Here is a 23,925-nt window from a genome sequence, read left to right as displayed (position 1 = left end):
CCCCCCCCCCCCCCCCGGCCCGGGCGCCCGGGCGGGGCCGCGGGCCGGGGCCCCCCCCCCCCCCCCCAAGACTTAGCATAGCCATAGCAGAGCGTAGCATCAGGCTGGGTTTCGATCATGTAGCTGTAGATACAGAATATAGCCCAGAAACCTTTCCAAAGGCTGGATCAAGGTCATATCATGCATGCATGCATGGTATTTTGCTCATCTTCTGGACATCTTGACTGGGGATAAGAAGCATTTCATGCTGGGATGGGATGGGATGGTTGGCCTTTGGGAACCCGCCTTCGGTTCGGCAGAGGGGCCGGGGGGGGGGGATTAGATTGCTTTACTTAGCGAGTCGATATTATCGTCACGTATTGTCAACGCTTAATCGCAAGTTTTGTCATCTAAAGCTTTGCCATGGGTGGGTGCAGTGGCACTCTAATCGCAAGCTTTGCTTTTCCGTCGCTCTTGCTGCTATGGTATTGTGGAAAGTGTGGGATTTGCTCGTAGCCGGAGCCAGGGATACCCCCTTTCGCCACGACGCTTTTGGGGGAATTTACTTTCGTCGTGGTTTGGTTCCTTGGGGACTGTGTGGGTTGACGTGGAATGGGACGGGTTTATGGATTGGTCTGAGAAGGGGGCTGGGTTGTTGGCGAGATGGAGAGGGGATGGAGAGGGTGTGGGAGGGAAGCGAAGGGCGGAGGGATGCGAGGCAGGAAGGAAGGAAGGAAGGAAGGAAGGAAGGATAGGGACATGGGTTGGAGAGATTAGGTGTAGTGTGTCCTGTGGGTCGTGGAAAGGCAAGAAGGAAGAATGGCTGGAGGAGAAGCTTTGAGGGGTTGTATATCCCACGGGAATCGGTTGTGGAGGTCCCTCGATATAGTAAGTAAGTAGGGATAGCCTTTTCTCTTTGAGGTTCTTTGAAGCAATAGGTTCTGGGGAAGGCCTTGTGGTGTCGATGAAGCATATGTTGGACTGCAGATCTTTCCTGGAAAAGCTTGGGTTCCTGGGCTCTTGCTTGTGGTATGCTTTGGATTGCAGCTTCTTCGCTAGGCTTAGCAGAGGAAGCCGTAGGTGGTCCTGGGCAGGAAGAGGAGATGTGTCCAGTGCAGCGGGACGCGAAAACTGTGCGCGATCCTCAAAGAAGGACTGTGGGCCAGCATAACGAAAATCCACACTTTTGAGGTCGACGATTGCGACCCTACGAGCTCGCTCTCTGTTCCCCCTCCCCCCCCCCCTCTCCCTCTCTCTCTCTCTCTCTCTCTGTGAAGAGATACGAACTCGGTGGAGACGTGACGTCAAGGTCCGCCTGTTTGGGGAGCTCATGGCCATCTACCATTTATTGGCAATGCATTACTGAGATCATCTGACAGCATTTTCGAGAGCTCGAAATATATGCTGCCCCTCATGCATCCCAGTCCACGATGACAGGTACCTGCAGTCGTGCCGTGGTCGCATGCACAGCGTGGAGCGAAGCTTTCCCTCTTGCAGACCAGTGCTAGCTGTATGGCCGGTTATTCTAGTCACTGAGCTTCTTCGCCGAGACGATGCTGATCATCCTTCCCGAATACGTGGGAGAGACAAGCGAGACGCTGTTTGTAGCAGTGTGTAACAGTCTTACACGAGCCTTATATTTTACAGCTGACAACCCATTCCGAAGAGGTGGATCGCTCACGCCGCCAAGTCGTCTCAGGCAGAGGAAAAGAAACTTTGGGAGTGGCCGTTTCTGGCTCCCGGAACTCTCGTTTCGCTTGTCCTGGTCCAAGCATTCGGCGGGGTAATCTCGACTTAGTGACATGTCCAACCAATACCAGGACCTGCCTCCTTGGGACAAAGGACTAACTGCCTCCGCCACGTTTCGGCCAATAGCGACGCTACATCGACACAGCTACTGTAGCAGCGCGCGCCAGCTAATTATTGCACTTGCCTCTGGCGGCGACGATCACCAGGAACGAAAGCCAGCCTACAGTATGACTTCCTCCACCCCGGACGACCTTCTCGAAGGAGCTTCCTTAGCGGGCGCATGGGAACAATAGTCTGGCATTGGGCTCTCGAGCCACCTCGTAACCGGCCACTCTATGGTAACCCCGTCAGAGCCGCCGTCCGTTCCTGATGACTGTCTCTCGGCGCGCCATCAGAAGCACCATTCCGTCTGATTCGTGCGGGTGCGCGTGAGACATGAAAGGTTATACTTGGCTCTGCAGCAGCGTGTATCCCATGTGGAGGACCAAATTCGTCCCTTGTCACTGATCGTCAAATTTACTCCTCCGTCAGCAGTGGTGAGTTGACGATCGACCTTCTTTCTTTATCCATTAATCTATTGTTCTGTCTTGTTACGTCCGGATTTCGACATTCGCTTTTTTGGGGGTGACATCTTTGTTCTTCCGGCGACCACTTTCGTTTCTTGGTGGTTTGTAACTTCATCGTTGACAACCAGGCTCGACCAAGATGAAGCTACTTTCGCTCGTTACAGGTCTGCTGGCCGCTCATGCGGTTGCAGCCACACCTCGCGTGGTCATCCCAAGTCTGGAGGAGGCGGCGAAACAGATTCAAGACCGGCAAGCCAAACGACAGTCCAATGTCATAACTACTGGTGCCGGCGGTAGCGGCATCTACCCTCGATTAGAAGTCCGCCAGATGTTCTTCAACAAGCCCAATCAATGGACACTTCTTATACTGGCTATGCAGCAGTTCCAGGCACAAGATCAAAACTCCGCGACTTCTTACCACCAGATTGCTGGTATCCATGGAGTGCCACGAGCCAACTATAACGGTGTTGGCCAATGCGGCACATGCGGCGACGCTGATGGGTATTGTACCCACGACTCCGTGCTCTTCCCGGGTTGGCACCGTGCCTACATGGCTTTATTCGAACAGCAATTTCTGTCAGTCGTCCAACAGGTTGCCGGACAGTTTCCTGCATGGCAACAACCTGCTATGTTCGGTGCTGCTTCGACCATGAGGTTTCCATTCTGGGACTGGGCTGCTGCTCCGCGGCCAGGGTATCCTACCTTACCGAACATTGTCAGCCAGAAATACGTCACGGTCAATGGACCCAGTGGCTCGCAGACCATAATCAATCCACTATTCCGCCATGACTTCGCAGACCCAAGTGGGATGTACTACAGCCCCTTCGTGGACTGGCATGTGACTCTACGCTATCCTGGCAGCAATGCATGGGACGCCAGTAGCCAAGAATCCCAAGCTATTTCAGCATTCGACAACATCCGTACGAGCATGCAGGATCAAGTCTACCAGCTTTTCTCAACTTGCAGTGACTACTTGCACTTCAGCAATGACGATGCCGGATCGAGTTCTACCAGCTGTTCGAACAGTCTGGAAGGCATCCACAACACTATCCACACGACTGGCGGAGGTCCCGGCTCCGCAACTGTCTCTGGTGGCCACATGACATATCTTGCTACTGCCGCATTTGACCCTATGTTTTGGCTTCATCACTGCAACGTCGATCGTATCTTCGCCATGTGGCAAAGCCAACATCCCAACTCTTACGGTGGTTCGCAGCCAGCACCGCACGACACCTGGACCATTGCTCAGGGCACGAATCAAGACGAGAACTCGCCCTTGACTCCCTTCTACAAGGACGGCAATGGCAACTTCTGGACGACGAACCAGGTCAAAGACTGGACTGTATTCCAATATACGTATCCTGAATTTGCCGACAGCGATGGCAGTCAAGGCGCCATTGCCAGCTTCATCAACAAACTCTATGGCCCAAGCGCAACAGCCACCGCTGGCTCATCCAAGCGCACAGCTGCTCCCGAGCCACGAAACGAATGGAGGGCACGAAACACAGCCGCACCAGCCTCTTACAACGCTCCTCGCCAATCCAGCCCGCTAGTCGCCGCGAACGGCTCTCTCTTCCAATACGTCGCCAATATCAAGACACCCCGCTACGCTCTAAACGGCTCCTACCAAATCTACCTCTTCAACGGCTCACCCAGCAGCGAAGAACCCACAACCTGGATCCACGACGAAAAACTCATCGGACCCATGGGCGTCCTCTCCCAAGCCAACAAAACCGACCACGACCTCACAGCCGCCGGCTCCATCCCCCTCACCCGCACCCTCACAAGCGTCGTCAGACAGGGTCTCCTGACCGCCCTCACAGAAGCACTAGTAGTGCCCTACCTCAAGTCGAATCTCATGTGGCGCGTAGCAGGCCCCAACGGGACTGAAGTCGATTCAGCGACGATCCCAGGTTTCGAGGTCGCGGTCTTTGCTTCTACTGCTCAGCCGCCCAGCTCACAGTATGATTTGCCCAAGTGGTCGGAGTTTATTCCGTTGGTGGATATTACGGTTGATAAGGCGGGGGGTGCGAATACGATTGCTAATGCTACTGCGACGTGAGGGGCTTGCTTTTGGGTGTACAGACTGCTTTATGAATGATCTGCGTGGCGATGTCACGTAAAAGAGTGTATGGCGTTTCCGGATGAAGCATACGGGCGGCGTGTTGATTCAATGGGTCCGCCATTACAAAGAGTGTCGACAGTATGCAGAACAGCTACACAGCCAGACAGGAATGTACAGATCTCCAAGTCTCCACACTTTTCCCACCTTTTGACGCGCATGGATGGTAAGAGGTGACATGAGGTGAAGTCACTCCAGGACGATGGTCCGAGACCAGGGAGCACGACTGAGACGCCGTCCAATGCACAAACGAGACAAGGCTGAGACACCACGCGCATGTAAGCCCGTGCAGATGAGGAGGGAACCAGGTATGTGGCGCGAGGTACGACATCAGGCGTTCCATGGTCCGTCATGTGAGGACCCGATGGCTTGCTGCAGGAGTCATGCACGTCGATGGGGAATGAGCAGCGAGTGGTCGTCTGTAAGGCGCCAGTCAAGCTATACAGACTTTTTCTACAAAAAGCAGACTTTTGAACATGTGTCCCAGCAAACGCCAACGCTATGCCTTCATATCAATGCCATGCAGTACATACAGATAACCTTGCCGAACAGCCCATACGCCATGCAATCGCCGTCAAGCACCGGAATCAGATCTTCACGTCCCTCTGCCACCGAGCTCAGCACCACTAGTCTGTCGTCTTCGTCTGGCATTGGCAACAGCCGCGCTCGCACCTCTCGTAGGCGGGACATGCGTTGGCGTAGTCGCAGACTGCACCACGTCCTCCTCGATTCGATTCGCTTTTTCGCCTCCGCCAGCAAGACTAAACCTGCTACTACCCTCTCGACCACCCGTAGCTAGACTCAACCGACTCTGCTGGTTCCTCAAGCCCGATCCTGCCATACTCGCTCGTGGCTGCGTAGCAAGGCGTGTCGTGCCGTTACCTTTATTCGCACTCGGCGGTTGCATGGCGGGAAGACTCCCACCTGAACCGGATCCAGAGCCAGAAGCAGCGCCGCCACTAACGGGGCGATATGGCGAAGAAGCAGGCATTGGTCTCGCTCTCGGTCCGGCACCGTCAAGACCAAAGTCGAAGAAGCCACCACGACTGCCATGTCTATCTCCGGTACCACCAGGCGTGGGCGGAAGCGAACTTCCCGCTTGCCCACCCATGCCCATACCCGCAGTCGTAGGCGTCATCACAACGACACTACTCGAGCTCCTTCTCAAACCGGGCAACCTCGTGCCATTACCATTGAAGCCAGCGTTCTCAACCAGCTCTAGGACACTCTTCGCCATTTCGCGTACCAGGATAGCCTGATCACTTTTCGCCAATTCCTGCACCGCCTCAAGCAACCCATACCTCCTCAAAAGACCGCCCTGCTCCTCATGAGCCTCGCAAAGACACCTCAGGATCCTCAGTAGATTCAATCGGACCAGAGGCTTCCTCGCATGCATCTTGACCTTGCACCTCTCAAACCACGTCCTCCTCTCGGCCAACCGCTCCGCCACACCCCTACTCAACCTCAACAATTTCTGCAGCGGTTCGAGCAAACCCTCAAAAGCATCGGCCTTACTCTCGTTGAAGCATCCAACGATAGCATCGGTGAAATTAGTACTCTCCGAAAGCAGTTGCTGCTCAACTTTATGCGTCTCCTCCTGCAACCACACGAAGATCGCGTCAAGCGCCGTGACAGCCCAATAGGGTTCCGATAGGAGCTTTACGTAGAAGCCAAGACCTTTGTTCTGCCAGAGGACCATACGGCCGACTTTGCCGGAGTGCGCCATATCGCATAATATGGGCAAGGCGAACTCCTTCAATGGTCGTTCTGTCTGGACAATGCGTTGGAGGAGAGGTATGAGGCCGTTCAGTGCAGCGTCCTCTTGTCGTGACTTGCTGAGGCGGCAGAGGTTGTACATTGTGTTCAAGACCTGATTGCTGACTTCACGGTGTAGAGGGTGTGGCGTCTTCATGCTCGAGGCTAGCAGATCGGTCAATGACTCGATGGCGTTGCTGTTTTGCAGTGCATCTAGAGTTGTGGCGAGCATACTCAAGTTTTTGATGAACTTCAGCATAGTGATCTGATGTTGTGGTGTCATGCGCTTCAAATCCTTTAAGACCCGCTTCAATACCATGCGGTCAGCCACAGTCTCCTTGACGTGGTTTTCTGCTTGGCTGAACAAGAGGAAGATATTGACGATTCTGCCCTCGAAGACTTCGGCGAGGTCGTCCTCTTCGTCCAATATGCGGCTTAGCACTAGGGAGAGTGGATAGAGGACCGAGCTACGCGAGAAGATCCTGCAGAAGTCGTTCTTGGGTGTCGGACCTTGCAGCTCGAAGACGGAGTGTACGCCATTGACGCCGAGCAAAACAAGCTCACGACCCGCTTCGCTATCGTAGTCTTCTTCCAAAAACTCGACCAGGACGTTCAGCCCACCACACGAGACGAACATCTGCAGTGTCAGTGTAGAAGTCTGATACATCATCCTCACAAACGCCGCAGCCTCAAGTCGAATCTCCGAACTGAATTTCTTATGCGCAAACTTCGTCACAATCGGTATCCCGCCCACGAAGCACAAATTCTCCTGCACCTCGACATTCTCGCCAATGATGTAGTTCACGATCCTGAGCAGGCTGAGGATAGTGTGCGGTCGTGCGCACGTCTCCAGGATCTCCAAGATAGGCAGCATGCCGTGACTTGCCACGATCACGTTCTTCACGTCTGGCGACTCGGCCAAGACCTGGCTGAGCTGGTCCACGATCTCCATGAGCACTTCATCGGATTGTGAGACCTTGAGCTCAGATACCAGACCCTCGACCAGCATACATAATCTTGCATGCTTGTCCCTTGCAACATTCGATTCCAGATCGACCGAATCAAGCTCCTCCTCCAATGCGGCAAACGGATCATCCTCGTCATCATCCTCGTCGTCATCACCAGGCCACGACGACCCGAACCCACCACCACCGTTCCCAACAAGCCTAAGCGTACCCTGCTCTGAGCCGTCGCCAAGCCCCTCACTGCTACCAGCGGACACAGACTGTGGCGAACGTTGCTTCACAGGCTGTAACTGCATCGGCGTGCCAGCATCCTCACCAAAGTCCACATCAGCGAAGTCCTCATCTTCCTCGTCCTCGGCATACTTCTGTATCTCCAACGAACTACGCGTGCGCTTCATAGCCGCCGCGTCGTGCACGAGCATTGTAGGCGTATGCGTCCGTCTGCGAACACTACCGCCGATCTTAGTCTGGATGTTTCTGATGTCGCGCGGATTATAGGCGCGACTGGGTGAGTACCCAGCGAGTTTCTTCTGGAAAGCCGATTCGTCTTCGGCCACAAGATCGGAGTAGTCTTCTTCTTCATCCTCGCGGTAGCGGTTGCGGTCGACAGTCGTGGGTGCTGTCATTGCTCTCTTCGTGTTCTCAGGGGCTGCATGTCCAGCTTTTACTCCCGCGACAGATGATATCTGCTTAGTCCGCAAGATCTGTGTTCGAGGCTGTGAGTCTTTACTTGCCTTACGCTCTTGCCTGTCAGCAGATGCACCGCGACTGGCCAAGCCAGTGGGCGGCTTGTGCTTCATGTCATCGCTTGTCGCTCGTGGTGGATAGAATGGCCGTACTGTTTTTAGTGCATCGCCTTTGGCCAGTTGTAAAGGAGACCTGACTGTCAGCTCACCATCTGGAAACTCTTCATCCCACTGTTCTACCTTGCCATCCATATCAGGCATTGGATCAGTAGCATAGCGCTTCAACTTCTCTGCTGTGAATAGACCGGCAAAGTTGTCCTGTGGCTTGCGATGGTCCGGCAGTTGGAGAGCCTTGAAAGTTGTAGACAAACTCTCAAAGTCATTGTCCCAATTGTCGCGCTTGTCGTCCGTGTCCGGCGAAGCATACAATGTAGCATTCTGTCGCTCGCGTTTGGCCCCCAGCTGGAAGCCACTACGTACAACTGTAGCTGATGTCTCGTGCTTCGCCTTCGGATCTTGGCTCTTGGCTCGCGACACAGGTCGCGACAGAGGCTTAGCTGAGGCACGCCGTGCCCCATTGCCAGTCATCTCAGCTTTTGGACTGAACTTCAGAGCGGCATTCCACTCTTCAACCAGATTGACAGCCTCTTCGTGCTTTACGGCCTTGCTGGTATCGCCCTTCTTCGACGACAATATCCATGGATGTCTAAGCAACTTCTTCGCAGAGACTCGCAAGTTCGGATCCTTCTGGAAGCATTGCATTAGGAAGTCTCGTACAAGTGGGCTGACACCTTCTGGCAATGGTGGATGGTCGTCGTTCACAATCCTGAAAAGTGCAGGCATAGGTGCGAACTTGTGATACGGTGGCTTGCCGTCCAGAAGCTCGATGACAGTGCATCCAAGACTCCAGATATCGCTTGCAGTAGAAGCACCTGACAGCTCAATGACCTCCGGCGCCATCCAGTATGGCGTGCCCACCACACTGCTCCCATCAGCCTGTTTTGTCGCAACACCGAAATCTGCCAGCTTCACCAGTCCTTCCTTGGTAGTCAATATATTGGCTCCCTTGATGTCCCGATGAATGACACCCTGCTCATGCAGAAACAATAGCCCCTGCAGTACCTGCGCCGTGTACAGGCTGACCAAGTTCTCTGGAAACTTGCCAAAGTTCTTACAGATGCTATGCAGACTTCCATTCTCACAGTACTCCAGGATGATGTATAAGTTATCGCTACTCTTGACAAAGCCGTGGTATTTGACGATGTTGGGGTGGTTGAGGTTCTTGAGAAGGTCGATCTCTTGCATGATCACCGTCAGTTCGGCGCGGGCGAGGTTGGAGGTAGAGACTTGTTTTATGGCAACCGTCTCGCCGGTGCTCCAGTTGAGGGCGCGATAGACGGAGCCAAAGGCACCGCGACCGAGGCAGTCGCCTAGTTGCTGCGAGATGTCAGTCATGTTTATAAGCTCTACCTCAGCAATACTATCGAAAGGTAGACGCGGTGTAGAGAAGGACAGCTGCAGTCCAGCTGAAACAGCATTGTCTCGGGCCATGAACGCCATGTGATCTTCTCTTGAGTTCCTCATCCATGGTTCTGATATCCAATCCTCCGCGCTCTTGGGATGAAGCCACTTACAAAGTCCTTAAGTCCTTCCACCTCCTTGGCATTCCTCTGCGCCGTACCATCTTTGCTAGGAGGCTTGTCTCGCATCGCTGCCGCAGACGACTGTCTCCTCGCAGGCTTGACATCACTCCTGCTCCCACCACTGCCCTCCTTGTCTGCGCTTCCCCTCGCCTTCGTCGCCGGAACTCTGGTGCTGACACCATGGGCTGGTGCTTTGGGCGTTCCGTTTCGAGATGCTACGGAGGAAGGTGCCCGTTTGACAGAAGCTGCCGAGCCTGGTCGCTTCGTCACCGTCGACGGCTTGCTTGTCGTCTTGGTACTGGACTGTTGCCGACTTGTGACTGGAGAGGTAGGAGGTGGAGGCATGACGCCTCAAGCACGTGCCTGTCCCGATGCTGGCCAGGTTGTTGTTGATGTTGTATAGGTCTGCAGCGTCTGTATCGTCTATCTGTTGGAACTGTCATGGCAGTCGGGCTCGTTCGCGATACAGTTCGGGAGACGTGCTATAGTATGACTTATGAAACCGACGAGGTTGGTAGGTGCGACTGGTGAGCACGCGAGCTCAGAGACATAGGTCATCCGTTATTCACGTTGCCGCTGGAGATGGTTGTGTGTGTGCTCGGTAGTGTGTGAGCTCACTATCGACTTCACGCGTTGGATATATGCTTTCCTTGGCCCAGACATTAGAGTATTAGCTCATAGCCCATGGCCGGGCAGAGTTGCACTGAACATGGATTGCCTTGTCTGTCGACGTGAGGTGGTCCGTGGTCGGCAGAAGTTCCGGCGCGTTATGAAAGTCAAACATCGTTCATCCGCAAAGAACATCTGTTTAACGTGCACCACCAACAACGAGCATGGTCTCCGTGGGAACGCAATACCAGCCGCTCGAGGAGGGAGGGCTTGGTGACGCATATGAGGAAAAGTTTCTTACGCAATGACACGATACCCTCATCTCGATGCTGGTCTCCAGCCAAGCACACGGAGGGGCTCCCACGCCGAGCTCATTGTCAGCACATACAAGCATTGGTACAGTGTGAGCGCAAGACTGGCATTTCAATATTGCAAGCCTCTCAGGTTTCTGCGGTCTGCGTGCTTTCCTTTCCCGTTTCTTACCACGCGACATCACATGACCCGTTTCCTTTTCGTGTTACCTGACGACAAGATGACGTCGAAAAGTTTACCTTGCCACAACACCATTGCCCCGCGACCATTTTTCTGATTGACCCACGACGAAAGGACTTTTCACCACCTATATAAAGGACTCTCGGACCCCAAGCAGATAACGAGAAAGGAGGACCTGATCGACTCAAGGGAAAGCTCCTCAAGGACAACTGCTACTTGACGACTTCTCAATCACAACCATGGCAACTGGAGGCGCTCAAACCCACCACTTTCACGCCCACAAACTGTTTGGTGTGCCCAAGTATGTCTGCGTAGTGACCGGCGGAGGCACAGGCATTGGTCTCATGGCCGCCCAAGCCCTCGCAGCCAACGGAGCCAAAGTCTACATTGTCGGTCGACGAATCGAAGCACTAGAGGCTGCAGCAAAATCGCATCATCCCTCTTCTGAGCAAGACGGTGGCAGTGGAGGCGAAATCGTTCCTCTCGGACCCTGCGATGTCACCAAGAAGGACGAGCTGGAGAAGATCGTGAAAGAGGTCGAGGGCAGGGAGGGGTATATCAACATGCTAATGTGCAATGCTGGAATTGGCGGGCCCAAAGCACCACCAGAGCAAACAGATGCCTCCGACCTGAAGAAGAATCTCTGGGAAAACGAGTCAGTGGAGGCCTGGAACGAGACGTACAACGTGGACGTCACCAGCGTCTACTTCACAACCGTGGCCTTCCTCCCTCTCCTCCAAGCCTCCCTCACCCACAAGAAAAGCCCCAACACCGACCGCTTCTCCCCTTCCGTCATCACAACCTCCTCAATGTCCGGTCTCATGCGCCACGCCCAAGGCCACTTCGCCTACAACGCAGCCAAAGGCGCTACCGTCCAATTAACGAAACTCATGTCCGCTGAGTTTCAGAAGGCAGGGATAAGGGTCAATTCCATCGCACCGGGCTACTTCCCGTCTGAGATGACGACTAAGGAGAGCGATGGTAACCAGAAGTCTAAGCTCCCCGACGATAACGTGCAGAGTAAGGGACACGTGCCTTTGAACAGGGGTGGGAGGGAAGAGGAGATGGGCATGGCTGTTTTGTTCTTGACGAAGAATCAGTATGTCAACGGGCAGATCTTGGCTGTTGATGGTGGTGTGTTGAACGTGGTGGGTTCATAGGGGTTTTACTTTGCAGGCTCGAAAATCATTCGGATCGTGAGGTGTACAAGCATGGCGCGAGGCATGGCTGGCGTCTTTCTGTAGTACAATCTATCTCAATGCACGTAGTTCCTCTGTAAAGTAGCGAGCTGCGAGTCTCTTCAACTTGGACGACCATGTAGTAGAAGTCAATGTACAATGATCAGCGCTCCGGTACGAACGAGATCGGATGCGAGCCAAGGAGACAGCCATGGAGGTAGATCGAAGATTGGAATATCCGGTGTCGGCACAGTGGTAGGACGAAGACACGAGGTGTAATATGTACAAGCCAACCACACACGCTTGAACGCAGCAAAAATCATAGAAGTGCACAATGGCCCGTCACAGACTCTCATCCAATCAGCGACACATCCTACTCACTTCGTCACCTCATCCGCCTTCTCTCTCGCCGCAGCAAACGTCCTCCTCCACACACTGCTCACGCCCTCCTCTACCTGATCCCTCGCACCATCCCAATCCGTACTCCAGATCCTCTTCACCCCCCGCTCGAGCTCAGAATTCCATTTATCCTTCGCGGTCTCCCACAATCCCGCCGGCACTTCTCGGGCTGTGGGTTCCGGTGATGCGGGAGCGGGCTCGACGAGGTTGTTCAGGACGAAGCTTTGTTGGTGGAGGAGGGCGGCTTGTTGGATGCGGTTGCGGGTGTGGAGGGTTATGCTTAGGTAGATTAGAGTGGTTGTTAGAGTGAAGCCGCCGAGCTGTGCGGGTAGTGTTAGTGAGGATCTTGAGGGGAGAGTTGGGCTATGCTTACGAGGCCAGTCGTGAAACCCATGTCGGCCTTCTGGAGGCGAGGATGTGGTGTCCGGGTGAGCTGCTATATTATGTGATCGTCGAATAGCCGTGATACACATCAACGAGGACAAGTTGAGGCCTGAGGCTCGTGGTATTGCACGAGTCGAGCAAGCATGGCAGTGGATTCGTGACTTCTTAATGGGGAAGAACATCCGCTCCGCACCTTCCATCTCACCTCTGTTTCGCGAATTCATCTCAAGCACAAATCGGCAATCCTCCTCTGACAGCTCTTCATCATGGCCGGAGGACTTGTCAAATACAGGCACTTGTCGCGGTCGTCCGCTCACCGCCGCGCCCTCCTTCGCAACCTTGTGACCTCCCTCATCGAGCACGAGAGCATCCAGACATCATGGCACAAAGCGAAAGAAGCACAGAGGATGGCAGAGAAGATGATCACACTGGGCAAGAAGAACTCGGAGGCTAGCAAGAGACAGGCGACCAAATTCTTATTTGTGCGTAGCCAGCAAATCAGGAAATCGTGAGGATGACTTACGATGGGATAGCTAATCATGAATCGCAGAGAGCACCAGAAATGATGCCGAAACTCTTCGGACCATTACGAGAACGCTATGCCGAGCGCCAGGGAGGCTATACCCGAGTCCTACGTATCGAACCACTGAAGGAGGACCAAGCAGCTTCGGCGATCCTGGAATTAGTGGACGGACCAAAGGACATGCGATTCGCTTTCACAGCCAAGACAATCGCGAGCATACGAGCGAAGGGCCACCAGATCAACGACATGACAGCTGCGAATATTGCGAAAGTCACGCGGTATCGGGGTAACGCGGATCAGGAGTTGGAAGAGATGGTTGGGAGGTTTGAGAAGCTGGCGCAGCAGGGTGATGAGGGGATTAGCGATGAGGAGGGTCTGAAGAAGAGGAGGGTGTATCCTGAGAATGATAGGAGTCGGTGATCATGTTGAAGCATAAGAGTCTTGCATATTGCGATGATCACACTGAGGGCATGGCTGGGTGCAACACAACTGTACTGGCTCGGCGGCCTATGGCTACTAGCGAGCGCAGGCCGCATACAGAGGCTGCGAAGCCCGTGGTCATGCCAGTCGAGGGCGTATCGCGAGTGTCACGATGCAAAAGGAGGTAGGCAGCCGCAAACATGAGCACAACCTGCCATGTTCAGATTTCGACTTAGGTGCAATCCCATAATACCACGCCGACATATTGCAGCCATCACATACCTCGGCTGCAGATAAGATCCTGGGGTCCGGAGCTGTCTGACCCTTGCTATCAGACTGGTGGACCGAATGAGGTACAAGCTCGTGGACAAAGATTTCTTGAAGACCGAGGCTCGGTGGAGAGAATTTGGTGGGAGTCACTGGGCGCAGCCCCGACGGAAGCAGCTCCGTGTGCCCAAAGATCACGAAGGCTTGGCAAAAGTGGCAAATCGTGTATGACGAATAGGAGAGGCACGATAGAAGAGCTATGTTTGTATTATGGTCTATCATTCGTCTCAAGCACATGGGAAGGGCGTAGATGGCGCAAGACTGCAAAAGAATTGGTTGTGATGAGATCCGTCTTGTGCATTCAGGGGCTCGCCACCTTCCTCAAAATCGTAACACACGTCTAGAGTGCGAAGCTGATCGCGAAGCAGTCTTGGCGCTGTGCGCCTTGTTGGGGAAGAAGTTTTGCAAAGGCTACGCTATCCCCTGCGCGGTTGCCCCTATATCGTACTGCCGACTTCTGCCGGGCTTTGCTGACTTTGCATCCCAGTGATCCGGGCACCCAAAGAATTCCAGGCTCCGTGCTCAAGGTTTCCCAACCCCATGGACGTCTCCATGGATACATGTATGACTCCGCTGCTTACTACATCCCAGGATTGGACGTCATCCTAATGGTCAGGAAAATGAGGAAGTCGCGGGTCTTGGCGATTTTCGAGATTTTTCGATTGAGCCGCAGGCCCCTTTGAGCCGTTATAGCATTCACAGCTCATAAAAATGCTTCGGCCTGCAACTCAATGTCAGATTTATCGCTATTTCACCATCGGTCGCAGTACTGCAACTTGTGTTCCATGCCGCTCCGTATGATCATGCCACTTCATGGCATGACGGGATCATGTCGTCTGGATCGTCAGGTTCTCGAGTCTACATAGGGATCCCAGGAGCCTTTCGTCCAATGTAAGCACCCGGAATGCGTCCCGGTAGCTTATGTCGACTCATCTGTGAGATCGCTTCCGATCGATCTGGTCTATGCTCAAGGACGGCGAGTCAAGTTCGCCAGCACCTATAGCTGAACGCTTACAAGCTGTTCGTCTGCTTTGTTCAAACTCACTATCACCTGGCTCGAAGCTGGTTGGCTCGGTATACAACCTTTGCAGCACGAATCGTCCGAATATCGATCTCGATCTGAAGACATGTTCAAGCTTCTGAGACATGTGCTTGCTTAGCAGCTTGTATAAGAGTAGATGGAAAACTCAGACCGAGTATGCAGTATGTATTTCGCGTGTGGTGCGCACTTTCTCCTTCTCTCTTCATCTGTACTCTGCTCTACACCGCTGTCAGTAACCAAGCAAGCTTCACTTACAGCACTCTGCAAACTACAGACACCCACAAAGACCGTCTACTTGAGATCCAGACGAGTATACTCTTTGTTCTCTGATCAACTTCGAGACATCCGCAGCAACATGGCATTCCCATATGCCAATAAAGAGGCCTACGAGCTCTCCGGTGTGCCAAAGGAGATCGACGAAGCCCGTCTGCAGCAGTTCAAGACGGCAGGCAAGTTTATCGGAGATGGTGACTGCGTCGTCTGCGCAAAGGAGTACTTCACCGACTCCGTCCGTCCCATCCTGCTGCACTCCAGCGGATCCGAGACCTTGCATATCATATGCGATGAATGCTACTCGAAGCAGTACGACGACGACGAGCAAGGCAAGAACGTGTGCCCTTATTGTCGTCTGGAGTTATTCCTGCTGCCAGATGAGGTGTCCGATGAGGAGGAGGAAGAAGACGACGATGATGTGGTCCGGGCGCTGACACCCGAGGACCACATTCGCTTGACACGCTTCCGCATCGAGCAGATCCAGCGTGGTGATCGTCATGAGAACATTGACCTCCTCGACGACAGGCTGCTCAGTAGTGATCTCCGATACGTCGGACGTGAGAACAACCAGCACGGCGACCTCTGGTGGCGTGATCCTCTCCACGCCGTTGATGAGCAGGCTCTGCGCACGGTGCTCGAGCATTGTGCTGCTGTCTACATGGATGGTGAGCTTAACATCTCGCTGTCCATGTATGATGCCGCTTATCACGGTGGAGTTGACGCGCAGATGGTCCGCATCCTCGGCAACCCCCTGAACGGCACGTACACTCGCTTGCACAGCCTTGACGTCGATGAGATATCGATGGTATTGAGAGATGGGTACTATCGTCGCTTCCTCGCGGCGAACGTGAATGGTAGCCGCGGTATGGTCGCTCATCCGTTGGCTATGCAAGCCATCCTCACCATCGAGAAGACTCTCCGCAACGAGCGTGTGTACAGCCAACATCACCGCCCGTCGACAATGTACAACACCCTCTGTGCCGCACTGAGGAACATGGGCTCACTGCCGCATACTTCTTGTGAGCCCGACTGTCCATGCGAACAGATGAATGAGCGTCGGGCGCAAGGACTCGAGACCGTTCTCTCGGACATGGTCGCCACTGTCATCAACGTCTTGAAGACTGGTGCCTACCAAGAGGTTCCAAAGATCATCAACTACGACATGCGATATGCCGTTGCCTCTCGTAGGGAGTCGAAGATCAGATGGAGACGCGACCACCAGATCTCTCCAGCGAGACAGGTGCGCTACGAGGCAGGACGAGGCACGACAGGAGCGTGATTTGGTAAGTGCCATCGGGGACTCGTCGTATGAAAGAACAATATACTGATGTCGCCCTCACAGGATCGAGCTCTCACGAGAATCGCATGTCTTGTTGTGGTGGCCTCGCTGTAGTAATCTACAACGAAGGCGCCGTGGTGCTCAACCATCACCATGCACTCATCTTGATTTTCATTGCTCTCGCCCGATGATAGGATGACAGAATGGAAATGCATGCAGTATGACTGATGAAACGATGGGACGGTGGAACGGAGGACACGAACATGGCATTTGCATTTCGCATGGCGTTCTAGTGCTTGCTTTTGTATGACTGCAAACACATTCTGCTTATCCTCTTCGTCATCCTCTATAATTGCTCTCCCTCTCGTACCTCGATTGCTGTCCGTGCTGTCGTCTCCATGCCAAAGTGACAACGAAATCATGCCAACCCGAGAGGCGATGAGGCGTTCATGGCTTGAAAATTATTACCCTTCAGCTGCCTACTGCTACCATTTCACCTAGTGATATCGTCTTGTGGCAGTGGAGATGACACCCTCGCGCCTCCTCGATCCTATTCCATCGAGAGACTACACAATACACGTCCTGATGAAGGCTGCGGGACTTACACCAGCTCATGCCCATGCCGCGTGGTTGCACCACCTCTCATATTAGCAATCTACAATTACAGGTACAAGCTCTGCGCAGCCACAATATCCCTCCTGACCTTCCCCAAAGCTTCCTCAAACTTCTTCTCCAACTCCTCATTCCCCATCGCCTTACTAGCCTGCGCCACCTGCCTCAACAGCTCCTCGAGTCGCCTGAACAAGCGAATCAGGGAACCTTCATAGACATCGGTCATTTTGCTACAGTTACAAAGTCAGCACACCCACACGACCTCAGCAAGTAGGCAAGAAAGGAACAACTCACCAGATCGTCGCGAAGCTAGCCCCCTGCGTCCAAGCAAACACAACCTCCATCAACTCCTTCTTGAAACTCTCCAAATACTCCTCCTCATTGACCAGCACCTTACTCTCCATACTCACCTTCGCCACCTGTCGCGCCTGCGCCTGGATCTCTCTATACGGCTTCGCCAGCTCCTCCCTCAGTGGCGGAGCATCCTGGCTCTTTTCCTCGAAGATAAAGCAGCTGAGACATGCGGCACACTGTTCAGGCGTGAGCTCGTTGAAGAAGCGGTTGAAGAGGAGTTCGCTTAGCACGAGTTCGTCGCCGGTACTGATTTCGCAGGCCACGCGAGCTTTGAGTTGGACGACATCCTGTTCATTTATGAAGCCGAGGCGCCTAAGGACACGTTTGCGGTTCTTGAGTTCGTCGAGCTGGAGCACGGAGAGGGCGTCTTGGATTTGTTTTCGTTTGGATTTGATGGTTGTTTTGAGCTCTTCTTTGGCAGCGTACTGGTCGTAGAGCTGTGGTAGGCGTTCAGATTTATGGAGAGGGTTTGAGAGGAGCTTGTGTTCTAGTACTTCGATTTTGCGGAGGAGACGCTTGAACGATTCGTCTGTGATGCCCATGTTCTCTATTGGATCGAGAATGGCGACACCATCCGGGAAGCGCTTGCTAATCTCCTCGAGAGATTTGCGGACCGTGTTCCGTTGCTCTGGCTGGCGAAGGTCGGTGGGAAGGAAGATCCGTAGATGTCCTACGCTGTCAATCGTGCCATTCGTGATGGGCACGACTTCCATCTTGCCCTTCTCACCGGGTACAGGTGGCCGGACACCAGGTGGTAGGTCATCTTTGGACTTGCTGCCTATCGCCAGAGGTGTCACGTCTGCGGCCACATTCATCAACACATCTACTATGACGGCTTGACCAGGCTTGATGTCCTCCGGAGTCTGGTTGCGGCTTGGCTTGACTCTGTTAAAGTTGACGACCGCACCCCAGCCAAAGTCGTAGTCCTTGTACTTCACCCTGACCAGGCGACCAGTCTGTAGAAATTTGAGTAGATACTGCTCATTCGTGATTACGGCTTTCATGTCCTTCGCATATCCATCCAGCGTCTGCCGCAGCTCGTAGTAATCCTTGATGTCGGCCTCGTCTTCAATCACCATGTTGTTCTTCCGCTGCTCCAACTCGCTCAGCTCCTTTTCAAGTCCTGTCACACTTGCAGCGTTCTGGAATTGGTAAAAACATCGCTCGAGCATGAAATCCGGACTGATACCTTCGACTCGTAGCAGGTTGAGAATCATGTTGTAGCCCAAGTAGAAAGCCGAATTGAGCTTGTCTTGCTCTCCTCGGACGATGTCTTTGGCGACTTGCGGCTCCATCTTGTTGTCGATCATCATGATCACAATACCACGTTCGTCCAGACCTCTTCGGCCGGCACGCCCAGACATCTGGATGAATTCGGATGGCGTGACCCACCGTTCTGCTACGCCGTCGAACTTCCGCACAGAAGTGAACACGACAGTCTTGGCAGGCATATTCAAGCCGATTGAGAATGTTTCTGTGGCGAAGAGGACTTTAATCAGGCCCTCCTGGAACAGAATCTCGATGGTCTCTTTCAAGATAGGTAGCAGACCAGAATGATGGATGCCGATACCTCGGCGCAGAAGTGGCAAGATATGCTGAATCTGTGGCAACTCCTTGTCTTCATCCGATAGCATTTCGATAGCTGAATTGAAGACCTTCGAGACCATGGCTTTTTCACTCTCATCGTTGAATGCAAGCTGGCTCATCTGCAGCGCGTAGTTCTCGCACTCCCGCTTCGAAAAGGAGAAGACGATGACCGGGTTGTAGTTCTTCATCATGATCATCTTGACAATCTTGTAGATATCCGTTGGTCCCTCCTTCTTGCCACCCTTGTTTGTCTTCTTTTCCTTTCCTTTGCCTTTCCTTTTAGCCATCGGATCGGAACCATCATCACATGCCTTATCGGCAATCGATGTCATGGCCTTGTTGAAGTTGTCCTCCCGAAACACGCCTTTTTCGTCGACGACTAGATGTATGCCATCTGCACCGGCTGGGAAGAAGTAGTGTTGTAGAGGCGTAGGTCGGAAGTCGGTATAGACAACGTGGCAGGGCTGGTTGTGCGTCTTCGTAATCCACTCTGCGAACTGCATAGCATTCGGGATCGTGGCTGACAAGAACACATATCGCACCTTGTCTGGTAGCAGGATGATCGTCTCTTCCCACACCACGCCTCTTGACTTGTCGCGCATGTAATGGACCTCGTCAAACACCACCCAAGCAACCTCACGCATGATTTCCGAACCTCTGTACAGCATGGATCGCAGAATCTCAGTTGTCATCACCAGGCAAGTCGCAGTGGGGTTGATCGTGACATCTCCAGTCATGAGTCCAACATCTCCGAACTCGGCAGTGAACTCACGATACTTCTGGTTACTCAATGCCTTGATAGGACTGGTGTATATGACTCGCTGGTTGTTCTTCAAGCATTGTGCGATCGCATACTCCGCCACGACTGTCTTGCCAGCACTCGTGTGGGCCGAGACCAGTACACTCTCGTTGCGTTCGATCGAGGCGATGGAGACTTCCTGGAATGGATCAAGGGTGAAAGGCCAGACTCGAGCAGGCTTCTCGGGTCGCTTGTGTTGTGAGATCGGTACATATTCGAAGTCCGGCGGCAGTGAGACCTGATGTCGCACTTGATGTGACAGCACTACAGCCTTGTCATCCTTCTGTGCCTGCAAACCAGCAGCTGCCGCCACTTCTCGCGACTGCTCCGTCTCGAATGTATCTGTCACGACAGGCTCGGGCTCGTCGTCTCTCCTCTGACGCTTCTGATGTCGCTCCTCGTCCACGGCCTCTCCGTTCCCGTTGCTGACGTGTTTTGAATTGGCACCGACTGCATCGGGCGCATCTTGCATGGCCGAGTCGCCATTTCCTTGCGATGCCTCTGTCTTCACATCACCATTTGCAGATCGTTTCCGGGCTTTCTTCTCCTTCTTTCCAATCGCACCATTCTGCTTAGGCGCCGTCTCGTCGAATACTCCGAACAGGTCGTCGTCCATGATTTCGGTGCTCCTTTGGACAATTTAAAAGGCCAATTATATTCCTGCTTGAACTTTTGCTTGTGAAAGATCGCATATGTTACACTAGCGCCAAAAACATGTATATGATTTGTTCGGCTTCGCCCGGAGCTATATGATGGCCGTCTTCGCTCACAAATCCTCGCAGCCGCGCCAAGTGGCTGCCCTTGTCACCACAAAATCGTACACGATTTCACGATCTTTGCCCAGTGAGCGTCAATGGGGCAGGGCGAAAAGCCCACAGTCACAGGGAGCATGTCTCGCTTCCACAGACAATCTATGGCAATGCCGCTGCTAAGATGAGCCAGACCTGCTATTCCTGAACACCGGCATCACGTTAAGACATGGCTGCGGTAAGGTACTACCGTGGCGCGGTGCTGTACTAATTTGGTGATGGTACTTGCAGTGAGTAATCTGACCATCTCAGCGACTTATTGATAGGGACAGAATGTATCTTAGAAAGAATGTCAACAGAATTTCTCCCGAGCATCTCTCTCCTCTTGCTGCCAAGCTTGAAGGAGTCTATCAGATTGTCTTTGCTCATACACTGGGCCATCATCTCTGGCCTGGTCCTAGGCGTCACCACCTTTTTCATTGTGCTTGCCATCCTTCTCTATCCTTTCAACAGCGGTCAGCTCATCCGCACTGGTCATGAGAAGTGCTTTGCCATGCCCACGGAGTACACGGCAGTGAACGGTCCCGTAACACCCGCTTCCTTTGGACAACACAGTTTCATGCACAACAGATGCGCTGCTCCAGCCTCGGATCGGAGTTCCTTGTCTGCTTCGAGCCTGATCAACAATTCCCACCTCGATGTGGTGTACTATGGCCCAATGAACTCTAGGGCACTTGATGACATTGCCGAAGAAGCTACGTAGTGGCCTACTATGCAGTTTGGATGGTGTTATGGAATGCTTCTATAGCACTACAGCATAATCACAAAGATGACTTTCCTGGAATAAGCAGAATCAAATACCTCCATTGTTCTCCCCTAGGACATAGCAAGCATGCCATGGATATAAGAGCTTCTGCACTTCTAGCCGTCAGAGTTATCGGTCAGTCTCTTACGGCTATCTCTCGGCAATATGAGCTTGACGCACGATTCATATTGGCGATTTGACGTCAATCGCTTCGAAACTGATGACTTTCCTTCGAAGCCAGAGGAAAGTATGAAAGAGCTTTTCAAGAAGCTCGAAGGCTACAACAATATGCTCCCGCAACGTCACGACGCTACCTTCTACCAGAATCAACTTTCCCGATTAGATCAAAGCAAGCCATGCTACTGGAAGTGGACAGACCCTGCGGTTGGAAAGCCGGATCTATGGGACATGGCCCGGGCTCGTAGAATAATGGATGGCGATGAGCTCAACCGTATGCAACTCCGCTACCACAATGCTCCGGTCCCTATCGAACAGCGGACGGAACGTAGACAGTCCATGCCCCTGATCTCACGTGGACAAACCAAAGAAGAGATCATCAGTCATCTGATCTCACGATTGGAGGAGAATGACCAAAATCTGGTATTCAGGTTCATGGACCTTCCATTAGAGCTTCGACGTGCCATCGGAAATCACTACTTTGCAGCCTTCGCAGACCGACCACTCCACTCGCCCACCATACCATCACTTGCTCGTACCAGTCGACAGATGCGCCATGACATGCTCCCAGCCTTTTTCAAGACATGTACCCTTTGACATTCGCCTACTTACACAGGTGAGTGATTACGAGACTGGCATGCCAAGACGACATCGCTTTCGAAACTCCATTCAACCTACCAGGCTTACTGTTGACGCGCATACACTGCACTTCTTCGCTGTCAATGCTGCAAGTGTCTTGCGAGAGATACGCCACATCCGTGTCGTATACGTCAAACAGACGACATTTTTCCCGAAGCAATCGTCGGCGATACGGGAGCTTACTGGCGATAGGACTGTAGGAACGAGGGTAGTTACGGAGGAGAAGGCGGAGTGGTCTCTCAGCGTTGCTGGACGTGACAAGGTCCTGTCCGTGAGGTGTGGCCTAGCATCAAGGTTTGATAATCACACCATGGCAGCAAACATGCATCACAAGACGGAGAGAGCAATTGGTGAGTTCTTCCGATCGCTTTTGTACGACGGAGAGGGGACGGAGGTATGGTCGAACCTGGGCATGAATGAGGTATCGAGCCTGCGTACAAAGCTGGAGGGTGCGATGAACAATGCGACATGAGTCCTACGAGCAATCTAAGTGCTTCACGTGGGCAGAGTGTATTCCGTATATGTGCTAGAAACTCATGTAAGTGCCGACGTTCTCGCCATTGGCAGCGGACCCAAAACGCTGTCTACATAATCCTCAGCCTCACGACCAATCCTCGTGATATCAAGCCTCCGCAAAGCATTTCTCTGTGCCTCCAGTACTTCAGGCTCCTCGAAAACATCCTTCATCACTTCTCCCTCCTTCACCCAGTACGCATCCGTCTTCGCTCTCATGCCTGCATCCCTCACCGTGCCATTTCTGAGCACACCAAGCCCTCTTGTCTTCCCAAGCAAGCTTTCGAGCACATGTGCATGATCCTGTAACTTCTCCGCAGCAGCGGGTGGTGAGAGGAATGCTCGTCTGGTGGCTTGTAGCCAGATCACCCAACCTATCAAGCCGTCCACAGCTGCGATAGCCAGTCCACGCCAGACTTGCAATTTCCAGAAGACAAAGTCGATCTCGCTCACTCGTGTGCTGCGCATGTTCTGCTTGTCATCGTAGTACGCTACAAAGCAGACTTCTGCTGCACCAAGTACGATACCCGCAATTGCTGCTACTGTACGCCACCGAGCACCTTCCTTGCCGCTCAGAAATCCGGAGGTCGCTACGCCGAGCGCAGCTAGATGAATAAGATGCGATGCCACGATGGTAGGAAGAGCGTATAGGAAATACATCAGACTAGCATCCAGATCTCCAGGCTTGGCGAAAGTGCAATTGGTTAGAATCTTAGGTCCATACCGAACGTAGAGGAGTCGTGCGTCCAGACCGCCGGCATCAAGCACAGATCGGAGCTTCTCGTCATCTGGCGTGATAGGTCGCAAAGCTGCGAGACGGGTCAGGAGAACACCAGCGGGAGTCTGGATCCTCGATTGTGTTTGTCGAAAGATGTTCGGTGCTGCGAAGAGTGGTAAGGTGAACAGAAATGCTACTAAGCCAGACGCGAAGAGTATCGCCAGCGCGTATGAAGTCGCCGGAGGTAATGCTCGGATCTGAGAGGCTGGCCGTGATCGTATTGAGCGGTACGTGGCGAGTATCCGTGGAAGTAGCAAGGGTCCGAAGAACAGCAGAGCCGATTGGATTCTGAGGTATGTTATCAGTGTCCATCTTAATTATGGGAAGCCGAGACAACTCACGTCTGCCAAGAGACCATGTCTGCTGAGTATTTGGCTGTTGCTGTCAACTATTCCGTTGCGTGAAGTTGCAATTTGGCGTATGTATGCAATCGCTATTGGCCACTTTGCACGCCCAAAGTGGGCGCCAACGGGTACGCTAACCGATTTGGAACGCAAATACGATCTGGGAGGTTCACCTTT

At 53.2% G+C, this 23,925-nt stretch overlaps 8 protein-coding genes across 8 annotated transcripts; 4 read left to right on the top strand and 4 right to left on the bottom strand.

The window, feature by feature from the left end:
- Positions 1-2,433: 2,433 nt before the first annotated feature.
- Positions 2,434-4,356, top strand: LTS14_004785 (uncharacterized protein; the record flags this gene model as incomplete). Its single annotated transcript, XM_064837485.1, has 1 exon — positions 2,434-4,356. One exon carries the CDS (start codon positions 2,434-2,436, stop codon positions 4,354-4,356), a length of 1,923 nt encoding a protein of 640 aa, XP_064694808.1.
- Positions 4,357-5,011: 655 nt separating this feature from the next.
- Positions 5,012-9,810, bottom strand: CDC15 (Protein kinase of the Mitotic Exit Network; the record flags this gene model as incomplete). The annotated part of the gene is made up of 2 exons (XM_064837484.1): positions 5,012-9,259; positions 9,457-9,810. 2 exons carry the CDS (start codon positions 9,808-9,810, stop codon positions 5,012-5,014), a joined length of 4,602 nt encoding a protein of 1,533 aa, XP_064694807.1.
- Positions 9,811-10,805: 995 nt separating this feature from the next.
- On the top strand, positions 10,806-11,766 carry LTS14_004783 (uncharacterized protein; the record flags this gene model as incomplete). The annotated part of the gene is made up of 2 exons (XM_064837483.1): positions 10,806-11,714; positions 11,743-11,766. The coding sequence occupies 2 exons, from the start codon at positions 10,806-10,808 to the stop codon at positions 11,764-11,766; spliced, it is 933 nt and encodes a 310-aa protein (XP_064694806.1).
- Positions 11,767-12,121: 355 nt separating this feature from the next.
- Positions 12,122-12,537, bottom strand: LTS14_004782 (uncharacterized protein; the record flags this gene model as incomplete). Its single annotated transcript, XM_064837482.1, has 2 exons — positions 12,122-12,463; positions 12,517-12,537. The coding sequence occupies 2 exons, from the start codon at positions 12,535-12,537 to the stop codon at positions 12,122-12,124; spliced, it is 363 nt and encodes a 120-aa protein (XP_064694805.1).
- Positions 12,538-12,793: 256 nt separating this feature from the next.
- Positions 12,794-13,470, top strand: mrpl8 (54S ribosomal protein L8, mitochondrial; the record flags this gene model as incomplete). The annotated part of the gene is made up of 2 exons (XM_064837481.1): positions 12,794-13,009; positions 13,078-13,470. 2 exons carry the CDS (start codon positions 12,794-12,796, stop codon positions 13,468-13,470), a joined length of 609 nt encoding a protein of 202 aa, XP_064694804.1.
- A 1,724-nt stretch (positions 13,471-15,194) lies between these two features.
- Positions 15,195-16,391, top strand: LTS14_004780 (uncharacterized protein; the record flags this gene model as incomplete). Its single annotated transcript, XM_064837480.1, has 1 exon — positions 15,195-16,391. The coding sequence occupies one exon, from the start codon at positions 15,195-15,197 to the stop codon at positions 16,389-16,391; it is 1,197 nt and encodes a 398-aa protein (XP_064694803.1).
- A 661-nt stretch (positions 16,392-17,052) lies between these two features.
- Positions 17,053-20,359, bottom strand: MTR4 (ATP-dependent RNA helicase mtr4; the record flags this gene model as incomplete). Its single annotated transcript, XM_064837479.1, has 2 exons — positions 17,053-17,233; positions 17,298-20,359. 2 exons carry the CDS (start codon positions 20,357-20,359, stop codon positions 17,053-17,055), a joined length of 3,243 nt encoding a protein of 1,080 aa, XP_064694802.1.
- A 2,288-nt stretch (positions 20,360-22,647) lies between these two features.
- LTS14_004778 (uncharacterized protein) lies at positions 22,648-23,762 on the bottom strand (the record flags this gene model as incomplete). Its single annotated transcript, XM_064837478.1, has 2 exons — positions 22,648-23,692; positions 23,746-23,762. 2 exons carry the CDS (start codon positions 23,760-23,762, stop codon positions 22,648-22,650), a joined length of 1,062 nt encoding a protein of 353 aa, XP_064694801.1.
- Positions 23,763-23,925: the final 163 nt, after the last annotated feature.

This window comes from Recurvomyces mirabilis, assembly GCF_035927965.1.
Source record: "Recurvomyces mirabilis strain CCFEE 5264 chromosome Unknown scaffold_11, whole genome shotgun sequence".
In the NCBI taxonomy this organism is placed as follows: domain Eukaryota; kingdom Fungi; phylum Ascomycota; class Dothideomycetes; order Mycosphaerellales; family Teratosphaeriaceae; genus Recurvomyces; species Recurvomyces mirabilis.
Note: the sequence above shows the minus strand (reverse complement) of the source record. Positions and strands in the feature narration are given on the sequence as shown.